General features: G+C 40.4%; 1 protein-coding gene across 2 annotated transcripts in view; it reads left to right on the forward strand.

Annotated features, from left to right (window-relative positions):
* The window catches only part of LHFPL6 (LHFPL tetraspan subfamily member 6), a 251,305-nt gene extending 241,685 nt beyond the window's left edge, over positions 1 to 9,620 (forward strand). For both annotated transcript variants that reach the window (XM_058686687.1, XM_058686677.1), the window contains one exon: positions 8,454 to 9,620. In XM_058686687.1, coding sequence (XP_058542670.1) covers positions 8,454 to 8,572 — 119 coding nt within the window. In that variant the 3' untranslated portion in view covers positions 8,573 to 9,620. The remainder of the gene's footprint in view (positions 1 to 8,453) is intronic.
* The last annotated feature ends 2,180 nt before the right edge of the window (positions 9,621 to 11,800 follow it).

Here is an 11,800-nt window from a genome sequence, read left to right on the forward strand (position 1 = left end):
TAGAAGAATATTTTCTTTCAAATCACACTGAACATTAGTTGCTTATTTTGGATCTGAGCCAGTTGCTGAATTTAAATCACAAAATATATAGATTGCACACATATATCTATATATATGAGTAATTAGTGGCAATATCTGATGACATTCTCAAACATTTTTTTCCTATGGTACACTTTTTAAATAACTTTATTTAGTTTCCTTCCTATTTTCTTTTTTTTTAATTTAAATTTTTTTTTAACGTTTATTTATTTTTGAGACAGAGAGAGACAGAGCATGAACGGGGGAGGGGCAGAGAGAGAGGGAGACACAGAATCTGAAACAGGCTCCAGGCTCTGAGCCGTCAGCCCAGAGCCCGACGCAGGGCTCGAACTCACAGACCGTGAGATCATGACCTGAGCCGAAGTCGGACGCTTAACCGACCAAGCCACCCAGGCGCCCCTTTTTTAAATGTTTACTTATTTATTTTGAGAGAGAGAGAGAGTTGGGGAGGGACAGAGAGAGAGAGAGAGAGAGAGAGAGAGAGAGAGAGATTCCCAAGTAGGCTCCAAGCTGCCAGCACAGAGCTCTACACAGGGCTCAGTCCCACAAACTGTGAGATCATGACCTGAGCTGAAATCAAAAGTCAGACGCTCAAATGACTGAGCCACCCAGGTGGCCCTCTTTGTATTTTCATCTGTTAGCTGGTTTGATGAGCTGACTACATGTTTTATGACACAAACAAGAAGAGATCCAGAACCATAACAATTACTGGAAATGATACATATGCACGTGCAAGATATGGAGTTGGATTTGCCCCCCGGAAGACAGTAGTGTGGGGCGATGGGTGATGCCAAAGACTTTATCCTGGCTGTGGGTCTTTCAGGTGATGGCAAGGCTCCGGTGTGTTGTTAGGTGGGTAGGGTGGTCAAGCCTCTGACAGCGGAAGCCTCACAGACCTTTACCGTGAAACCAAAAAAGCAAGAAAGATTTTGTTCACTTGCTCTTGTCTCAAATCAGGTTTCCCAGAGCAGATGCTGAGATGAGGATTCTTATTCGAAGAAACCAGTAAGAGAATGGGAAGTAACATAGTGAAGGGGTAAACACCAGGCAAGAGTGCGATTTCAGGTGAGGTCCCAGCCTCAGCCTCAACTCACTGGGACTCTAGAACATTCGTTCCACTGTAGAATTTGTCCCACCTGGAGGCAAGAAAACTGGCTTCCATACTCCTGCACCAGTCAGACATTGGCCACTTGCCACACCAGGGGCTTAAGCTCTCTGAGAGTTGGGGCGCTGTGGCATCAGGCTCATGGGTCCTCTGAAGAGGGTCTCAGGGGTAAACTGTTAGGAGTAGTGCACAATCAGAAGCTAAGGATGAGACCCCAGGACCAGCGAAGGGGTATAAAGGCATTGGGTGGAATATCTACACCATCTGCTACCAGCCTTGCCAGTGAAGAGCCCCTAAAGTTCAAACCCCTGCTATTCTATTAACTTCCCTGGAGAAAAAAATATATACTTTCTCTCTCCTGGGTCCTCAGTAGTCAATCCTTTAGGCTTCTTTTTCATCTTTATTTAATACACATGACTACTGTCACATGGACTACTTTCAAAGAATTGCCCTCACCGGTTACTTTCTCTGGAATGAGTGTCCAATAATTAATAAAGAATCATGTACTCTGCTCTTCATGTTAGGTCATGGAACTGTGTGTAGGTCAATACGTATTTATTAATGAACAATGGATTATGTTCCATGTTATGAGCCCGAGACTGAATGGATTGCCCACAAATTTTGCTGACTTCTTGAAAGGTTCTAAAGCACTTGCCATCTCTTAGCTACCTATTAATTCTCCCTCCTAGATTTATTTAATCCAGCTGAAGAATAATTCAAAATGGAGATTATTCCCAAGGTTTACAAATGGAGATTATTCCCCAGCCACATTCATGGATGGTTATCAGAAAACTTGGCCCATGAAGGGGACTCTGCTACCCTTGAAAAATACTTATCCTACATATCATTATTAACGGAGCTCATTGTGCCAGTGAGACCTACCCCGAGGTAGAGATGTGATCTTTCAGGATCTATTATCCTGTTAAGTTTAACACACTCTGTATGAGGCTATAAATGCTATAAAGTTGGTTTGGGAACGTCTCTCCAAAAGTTCCGTGCCAAAGCAGGACTAGAGTTATTCTTGTAATAAAATCCCAGATTTACTCTGTTTTTCGGGGACTAAGCTGTTTGCCTACTTTGCTTCCTTTCTTTGTTTTTCTTTTACCTTGCCTTTCATTCAACATTTACTTAGTGAGTGACTATTACGAGCCAGGCACTGTTTTGGGGATAGAGAAGAAAATATACAGAAGTCTCCCATAACTGAAACTCTTATTCTAGTGGAAGAGACTGAAGTTAAACTCTCTCTCTCTCTCTCTCTCTCTCTCTCTCTCATACACACACATGCATACACACGCACATGCACACACACACACGGTATTTACAAACCATAGTAAGTGCTACAGAGGAAATAAAGTGAGGTAAAGGAACAGAGACTTTGATGAAGCAGGTGGGGGGTGGGACATATCTTTACAGAGATGCCATTTCAGAAGGAGCCAGCTCTCTAATTATCTGAAGTAGAACTTTCTGGGTAGAAGGAATAATGAACGTGAAGCACCAAGCCAGCAACAAGCCTGATGAGGTCCAGAGAAGGCAGCCAGTGTGTCCAGAAGGAAGACAGAGGGAAGTTGGTCATGAATTTTGAGAAGTACGCAGATACCAGCTCATGCAAGGTCTCACAGGCCATTGGAAGGAGACTAGATGCTTGACAATCCTTTAGAAAATTTCAAGTAAGTCAGTGTCTTAACACGATTCATTTTTAAAAAGATAGTTGCCTGCTTTGCTGTTGGTGATACCATAAGCAGAAGCAGGAAGACAGGAAAGCAATGACGGCAGGTAGGACTGTATGGGGATGCTGCAGGCATTTGAGTGGTAATACAGAGGATAAATTTTGGAGAGAGGCAAAAGACTTGCCACTCATTAACGGTGAGTCTTCGGGCAGGTTAGTGCATTTTTCTTGACTTTACTTTTCCCATCTGAATGTACCTATCACATCATGTTCTTATGAGGATCAAATGCATTAATATGTACTCCATGTAAAGCTCTTCTAATAACTTGGAACAAGTAGTAATCATGCATGTAATACATGTTCACTATTTTTAACTTGTTACTTTTATTAGATACATAAAGGGAGAGAAATCAAGGATGACACATAGATTGAAGACTGAACATAGCCTATCGTCTGTGTACGTAGGTGGTATATGCTTGAGATGTGGAGGTTCTCAATTTAATTTTGCTACTATTGCCTTGTGGTGACCACAAGCCAATGACTCACTTAGCTTTGATTGACCTCAGCGTCTTATTTTTTAAATTTTTTTCTTAAAGTTTATTTATTTATTTATTTTTTTCAACGTTTTTAATTTATTTTTGGGACAGAGAGAGACAGAGCATGAACGGGGGAGGGTCAGAGAGAGGGAGACACAGAATCGGAAACAGGCTCCAGGCTCCGAGCCATCAGCCCAGAGCCTGACGCGGGGCTCGAACTCACGGACCGCGAGATCGTGACCTGGCTGAAGTCGGACGCTTAACCGACTGCGCCACCCAGGCGCCCCCAAAGTTTATTTATTTTTGAGAGAGTGAGACAGAGTGTGAGCATTGGAGGGGCAGAGACAGAGGGAGACACAGAATCCTAAGCAGGCTCCAGGCTCTGAACTGTCAGCATGGAGCCCGATGCAGGGCTCGAACTCACGAACCGTGAGATCATGACTTGAGTTGAAGCCATACGCTTAACCGACTGAGCTACTCAGGCGCCCCACCTGACCTCAGCTTCTTATCCGTAAATGGGGTACATGCTAACTATCCCTCTAGTAAACTTCAATGAAGATGTGAAGTCAGAATGCAGGCTTCACTTAACAGTCTTTGAATTTTTCAATAGAAAAGTTATTAATGAACAAGATAAAAATGACTCACTTGTAAAAAAAGGATATGATTTTCAATCTATGGTTTATGTGTTCAATGACTGAAATTTAAGTATCTCAGTGTATGTGTTTGTATCTAATGTAATATATAAATGATAACAAAAGAAAAGGGAGAAGATAAGATCATAAAACTGGCTAAAAGAAAGATTAAAATTAGAGCAGAAAAAGACAACTGTTCAATGAAAGATGTAGAAGCCTTCCATACTGTCCAGACAAAAAGAATAACTTGAATGCTGTAAAACAAAATATGGGGGAAGAGAGGATTAATGAATGCAGAAACCTGTTTTATTCAAATAGGATATTTTGGGTGAATGGCTTATTATTCTTAGAACATGAAAGCCAAGTTTGAGTCCTGGTTCTGAAGGGCATATTGGTTGCTTTAAAGTTTTGGCATGTGCAGATAAAGCTGCTAAAAACATCCATGTGCAGATTTTTGAGTGGACGTAAATTTTTGGTTCCTTTGGGTAAATAGTAAGTAGTGTGATTGCTGAATTGTACGGTGAGAGTATGTTTAGTTTTATCGTTTAATAAGAAGTCACCAAACTGTCTTCTTAAGTGTTTTAAAGCGGCTGTGCCATTTTGTGTTCCCACACCAATGTGTGAGAGTTCTTGTTCCACAACCTCACTAGCCTTTGGCGGTGTCAGTGTTCCAGATTTTGGCTAGTCTTGTAAGTATGAGGTGATATCTTGCTGTTTGATGCTTTTTAAAGTTTATTTACTTATTTGAGGGGGAGAGACGGGCAGAGGGAGAGAGGGAGAGAGTCCCAAGCAGGCTCTGTGATGTCAGCGCAGAGCCTGATGCAGGGATTGGTCTCAGGAACGGTGAGATCGTGACCTGAGAGCCAAAATCAAGAGTCGGGTGCTTATTAACCAACTGAGCCACCCAGGTGCTCCAGGAGTTTTGTAGTTCTATGTGTTACATTTAGGTCTGTTATCTAGTTTTAGTTAATTTTTGTGAAGGCTGTAGGGTCCATGTCTTTTTTTTTTTTTTTTTTGCACGTGAATGTCCAGATATTCCAGTACCATTTATCGAAAGACTCTCTTTGCTTCATTTTATTGCCTCTGCTTCTTTGTTAAATATCAGTTAATTATATCTATGTGAGTCTATTTCTGACCTGTCTACTCTGTTCCATTGCTCTATTTGTCTGTTCTTTCACCAATACCACACTGTTTTGATTACTGGAGATTTATGGTAAGTCTTAAAGTTGAGTAGTGCCAGTCCTCTAACTGTGTCGAACGTGTTTGAAATTTGTTCAATATTATGTTGGCTATTCTGAGTCTTTTGCCTTTCCATATAAACTTTAGAATAAGTTTGTCAATATCCCCAAAATAACTTTCTGAGATTTTTTTTAATAGGATTGCATTGAATCTACAGACCAAATTGGCAGGACTGACATCTTGTTACTGTCAAGTCTTCCTGTTCATGGACATGGAATATTTCTCCGTTTACTTAGTTCTTTGGTTTTGTTCATCAAATCAATTTTGTAGATTTCCTCATATAGATTGTGTATATACTTTATTAGATTTATACCTAATTATTTTACTTTGGGCGTGCTAATGTAAATGGTGTTATCTTTTAAATTCCAAATTTTACTTATTCATTGCTGGTATATGGGAAGTGATTGACTTTTACATATAACCCTTGTATCCTGCAACGTTGATATAATCCCTTATTAGTTCCAGGAGTGGTTTTTTGTTTGTTTGTTTGTTTGTTTGTTTGGTCGGTTGGTTGGTTGATTTTTTGTGGATTCTTTCACATTTGCTATAGAGACAATCGTGCCGTCTACAAAGACAGTGTTTTTTTCTTCCTTCCCAATCTGTATACCGTTTATTTCCTTTTCCTGCCTTATTGCAATAGCTAGATCCTTTAGTGAAGTGTTGAAAAGGAGTGGTGAGAAGGGACATCCTTGCCTTGTGGGAAAGGCACAACACAGTACGTTGGAGCAGCCTTCCTCTGACATCTCTTACCCTGAAGGTATTCATAAATTATTGGACTTTGTTACTGAAGTTTAACGATAATCATATCTAAGCAGTTTCATCAAGATCACTGAAATGGCAATCACTTGAAATTCTGAATTTCTTACAAGCCTAATGAAAATTAATCTAAAAATAGAAAGCTATGTGTTTCTCGCCATTAAGTATGATATTAGCAATAAATGTTTTAGATGTTCTTTGACAAGTTGAGAAAGTTTCCCTGTATTCCTAGTGTATTGAGAATTTTTTTTTTAATCATGACTGGATGTTGTATTTTTGTTAAATTTTTTTTTGCACCTACTGATATGTTCATGTGATTTTTTTCTTTTAGTTTTTTGATGTGATACATGATATGAATTGACTTTTGAATGCTGAACCAGCCTTTTATATTTGGGATAAATCACACTTGGTTGTTGTATGATTCTTTTCATACATTGCTGAATTAGATTTGCTAATATTTTGTTGAGAAATTTTGTATCTCTGTCCGTGCGAAATAATGATTTGTAGTTTCTTGTAATTTTTGCACAGTTTTGGTGTTAGGGCAATAATGGTCTCATAGAATGTTAATGAATTCTGCTCTAACTTTTATTTATTTTCTTCTGCTTACTTTGAGTTTAATTTGCTCTTCTTTTTCTAGTTTCCTAAGGCAGAAACTTCTATTATTGATTTTAGATCATTCTTCTTCTCTAATATATGCTTTTGATTCTCTACATTTCCCTCTAAGCACTGTTTTCATTGCATTCTATAAATTTTCATAAGTTGTGTTTTCATTTTTATTTATCTCAAACTATTTTTAAATTTCTTTTGAGATTTTTTTCTCTGGCCCTGTGTTATTTGGAAGTGTGATGTTTAATCTCCACAGTGATCTGTCATTGATTTCTAGTTTAATTCCATTGTGGTCTAAGAGTAGACAATGTATGTGTATCTTTTCTTTTTTTTTCAGTTTATTTATTTATTTTGAGAGAGAGAGAGAGAGGGAAAGCACGAGTGGGGGAGGAGCAGAGAGAGGAGAGAGTGAGAATCCCAAGCAGGCTCCACACCAGCAATGCAGAGCCCAGTGCGAGGCTTGAACTCACAAACTGTGAGATCATGACTAGAGCCAAAGTCAGACACTTAACCAACTAAGCTACCCAGGTGCTCCAATTTCTATTCTTTTAAATGTTTAAAGGTATATAGTATGGCACAGAATCTTAGTGAATTTTCCATAGGACCTTGATAAGAATGTACATTTGGGCCACCTGGGTGGCTCAGTTGGTTGAGCGTCCGACTTCGGCTCAGGTCATGATCTCAAGGCTCGTGAGTTCGAGCCCCGCGTCGAGCTCTGGGCTGACGGCTCAGATCCTGGAGCCTGCTTCAGATTCTGGGTCTCTCTCCTTCTCTGCCCCTCTCCCACTCATGCTGTCTCTCTCTTGTCTCTCAAAAATAAAAAGAAACATTAAAAAAAATTTTTAAAAAAGGAATGTGTATTCTGCTGTTGTTGGTTAGAGGGGTCTGTAGATGTCAATTATATTCCGTTGATTGATATCAACTATGTCCTTTCAGATTCTTTCTGCCTGCTGGATCTGTCAATTTCCAATACAGGGGTGTTGAAGTCTCCAACTACGATAATGGGCTTACCTATTTCTCCTTGAAACCTGTCCGTTTTTGTGTCATGTAATCTGACGCTCTGTTGCTAGGCACACGTGCATTACAGATTATTATGTCTTCTTGGAAAATTCGCTCCTTTATCATTATGTAATGCCTTCTCTCTACGTGATAACTTTTCTTGCTTTGAAGGCTGCTCTCTGAAATGCAGACAGCCACTCCCGCTTTCTTTTCCTAATTCTGCTTTTAGTATTGTGAGTGTGCTGTTGGTACTGTTAGTACCAATCCAACGCTGAGAGATCAGGGCCCATGTGAAGTCTTTCTGTCGTATTCTCATTTATATGGCATCTTGATTTCAAAATGAGTATCGACCCCAGAAGAATCCGGGAGTTTTTGTTCTTCAATTCAAAAGGTAGAGTGCAAGTCCGTCCTATATAAACAGCAGTATTCACTTCAGCATCACCCACCCTTCCTCAGAGCGGCCTCTCTGCAGACGGACTGTATTCACATTTTGACTTTTCTCATTGTACGTATGGGCTTGGATGATTTCAGTTAGAACTGATACTTTCTCCCATCCCGATTGCTGTCATTCTTCCTTTCCTTCAGCCAGAAGTGTGGGTATTATTGGCGGAAGGGAACAGGCTTCTGGCTTCTTTGCTAGCAGGAGGCACGGGCCTGAGGCCTTTCTGAAATGCACACCACCGTTCTGGCTTTCTTGAGTCTTGAGAGACCTTTCAGCCCTTGTTATTCCATTTGACCGAGCGTACCACATTTCTAGTGGGTGTTTCTGTTTTACTTCAGTGCACCAGGAACAAAGGGGCTGGGGGAAATAACACAGCCTCCTGTAAAACCGTCCTGATCTGTGCCTGCTTTCTGTCCCCCTCCTGTGTCCCTAGGTAAGTGTGAGATCGGCTGGGCGTACTATTGCACGGGAGCGGGTGCTGCTTCTGCCGTGCTGCTGTGCACATGGCTGGCCTGCTTCTCGGGCAAGAAACAGAAGCAGTACCCCTACTGAGACGGAGCCACCGAGCGCAAAGAGAGGAGAAGACAGGCCGAAGGGGCCCGGAGAGACTGAAATGTCCAGCTACCTTCGAAGGGTGGAATAGTGGTTCTCATCCATACAGTGCTTATGAAATGAAACCCAGTGGAATGAGAAACATTCTGTGACGTCAAAGGGTGGTGCAAGATTTGCAAAAGAAATGGAGAACCTGGAATAACACAGAAAAATGGACCAAAGGCTAAAAATATTGCAGGGTGTTGAGTGTTTCTGTTCCACAAGAGTATCATTAATGTAGATCACATACACACACAGAACAAACCTATATATGCAAACAAGAGTTTGGGTGGGGTTTTTTTTTTGTTTTGTTTTGGGGTTTTTTGGTTTTTTTTTTTTGGTAAGATGAGGACTCAGAGAATCAAAAGGGCTAGTAGAAACAGTATTATGTTGGGAAGCAGGGAAACCCACAGACGTTCCCTGTAGGTCATGGCGCTTCTGAAAGCACACACAGACGTACACATCCACACACACACCCATGCCCAAACCTAGACAGTGTTGCACAGACTGTATGGGAAGTTGAGTCGTGCATTACTCCTCTGTTTTCTTTTTAATACACCCTTAAAATACAGTATTATCACTTTATAAAGCATACATGAAACCTAATAAATGGACCAATAAGCCACTCTATCAGTATTTTATATATCCTGCATAACCTCTTTGTGCCCTCAACCTGTTTTCAGTGTTTATACAGACCTTTAGAGTTAAGCCTTTGTATTTCAATATTATTCAAAAATATGCAAGATTTCTTTGTCTGAGTAGCTTCTGCGATGATATTCTTATGAAGTAAAGGGGCAACTTCCTATCCACTGTAGGAGAGAATTCAGTTGAAGGTATGAGCATAATGAGAGACATTTTCCAGTCATTAGATCTTGTTTTCTTTTGTCCATTATTGTACTGTGCTGTACAATATTCATTTATTTCAATATTCATTTTGTATAAAAAAATTTTTAAGTGCTATTTTGTTGGTATTTGAAAAACTCTGTGAATAAATTCTCTTTGATCAATAGTTAAATGAGTCATGGAGTGTTCATGCAGTTACTGAGTTTGCTTCTGTAATTTTCTAAATATAGCCTTTCAACTCCAACAGTCCCATAAATTTTCCTTTTCCTTCTAAGGCCTCCCGTTCGTTCTCTCACTAATCACCCAACCGGGCATTGTTCTAGGCACACAGCATATTAAAGGTGACCAAGGGTTCCTGCTTTCCCCTTAAATCCTTTGCAGCTAGAATCCTAACTACACTTTAAATCACGACCAAATTCTCACGAGAGAAGACTTCCAAGTCTATTTTGGATTGACTTTGAGAATATGGACAGTATTTGGCCATGGTTTAGAGCAACGAGAGCCAAGCCGTGGTTGGGAGGTCTGGGCCACCAGTCTCCAGGATGACGTCAGAGTCATGACAAGCAGCCTGTGACTTGCTGCTACTCCACCTTCAACACGGTGCTGCGTTTCTTTGGTACCTCTGTGCCGGGGACAATTTTACACCACTCCCTTTTAGCGTTCTTGGCCATTTGAGACGATTAGGTCACGTGTCTGCTCTCAGCATAAAGCCTTGACTAAAGAGAAGGATATGGACCTTTTCGTCACCCCACGACAGAACCAACACTTTCAGGAGTAAAGATTGCATCCTAGATCATGGATATATTATTCTATTAGGCAACACCGAATTATTGCCTCAAACCCTTAAAACCTCAGTTTCAATTAGTTTCTCAATTGTATATTTTTTGAATTGGGGAACTGAGCATTCCCGTTGTCTATAACTATATTTTCTGTTCTTTCTATACATACTTGTCAATTTCACTTGAATGTCTGAATGTCTCACTTGCTTCTGGTTACTTTTAATCATCCAGCGGATTCCAGCTGTCTTGGAAGAACAATGCAAGAATCAGGCCAATAAAATTCTGGACTTTCTGAGGCTTTGTTGCTATGGAAAAAGTCATTCTGCTCTCACATGCTTAATTCATAATGGGCTGAATATCCTCTGATTGTGTCTCATTGTCCACTGAGCGGGGGCTTCTCCACTTTGCGGTTTCCTGAGGAGAGGAGATTGCACTTTGCTTCCTCAATGAGCCCATCATTTCCATTATTGCTGGTGCTTTTCAAATGTTCTTAACCACACCTTCCTGTCAGAATAGAATTATGACCTCTTAGCTCCCATTGTCAAGTGGGAGTTCTCTATGGGATTCATTAAGGTTATTTCGTGGACAGATTTAATGATGACATTGTCATTTTTACGTGATCCGTATGATTTCAGACATCAGTGGACCTCGCTAAAGTCAAAAGCTGACACTCCAACAGGATGAAGTCAAAGGGTCTCAAGTTCTAACTAGTCATATGTGTTTCTGGTTCAAGATGTTCTAGCATTTCATGAGGAGCATCAAATTTATTAAGAATTACCAAAAGATCACATAAACTTCTTTTCAAAAACAATCAGGATTCATGAAATAATCATAACAGCAACAATGATAAAACCTGCGACAGGTGTATATTCACAGGCTGCTCACTGATGTACACTTAAGGGGCAAAACCCTCCATTTTCACAACCTCACGAAGCTTCCCTTGCTTGTACAGGCTTGTGAGGTAAGTGGGGAGTTTGCCTTGTTTTCAGAAAACGACATGCAAAAAAAGTTACTGGATGAAATTGAACCAACTCTTCCAATTTTCAACACTTTCATTTGTGCATTTGGGGTAATAAATAGTTTCTGCGCACCTGCTACTCGCTAGGTTTCCTGCTGGATGTAAAGCACTCCATGCAACATGTCTCCCACTCTCGAGTTGGCCCCAAGCTTGTGGGGGAAAAGGAAGAGGAAAATCAGTGATTATCGTATCCTGTGATGTCAAATGATGCTCACGACAAAGAGGAAGTTCCTCCCAGGCAAAGAATCCTGCACAGACAAATTAAAAAGGCATAGGAAAAGAAAGATGATAAATTATAGTTGTCTGCCCATCAGAAGACATCATTAAGAAAATGAAAGGGAGACTGGAAGTTGTGTGTCTGGAAAATGAATAATAAAAAAAATGAACCACGCATATTTTTAAGCGGGTCAAAAATTGAATCACAAAAGAGGATATATAAATGCCAATAGTCATTTGAAAAGGTGCCCAACATCATTAGTGAAGAAGAAAATGCAACTTAGAGCCACCGTGAAACACCACTTAACATACACTAGAATGACCAAAATGTTA

This window comes from Neofelis nebulosa, chromosome 1 (genome assembly GCF_028018385.1).
Source record: "Neofelis nebulosa isolate mNeoNeb1 chromosome 1, mNeoNeb1.pri, whole genome shotgun sequence".
Taxonomy (NCBI): Eukaryota; Metazoa; Chordata; class Mammalia; order Carnivora; family Felidae; genus Neofelis; species Neofelis nebulosa.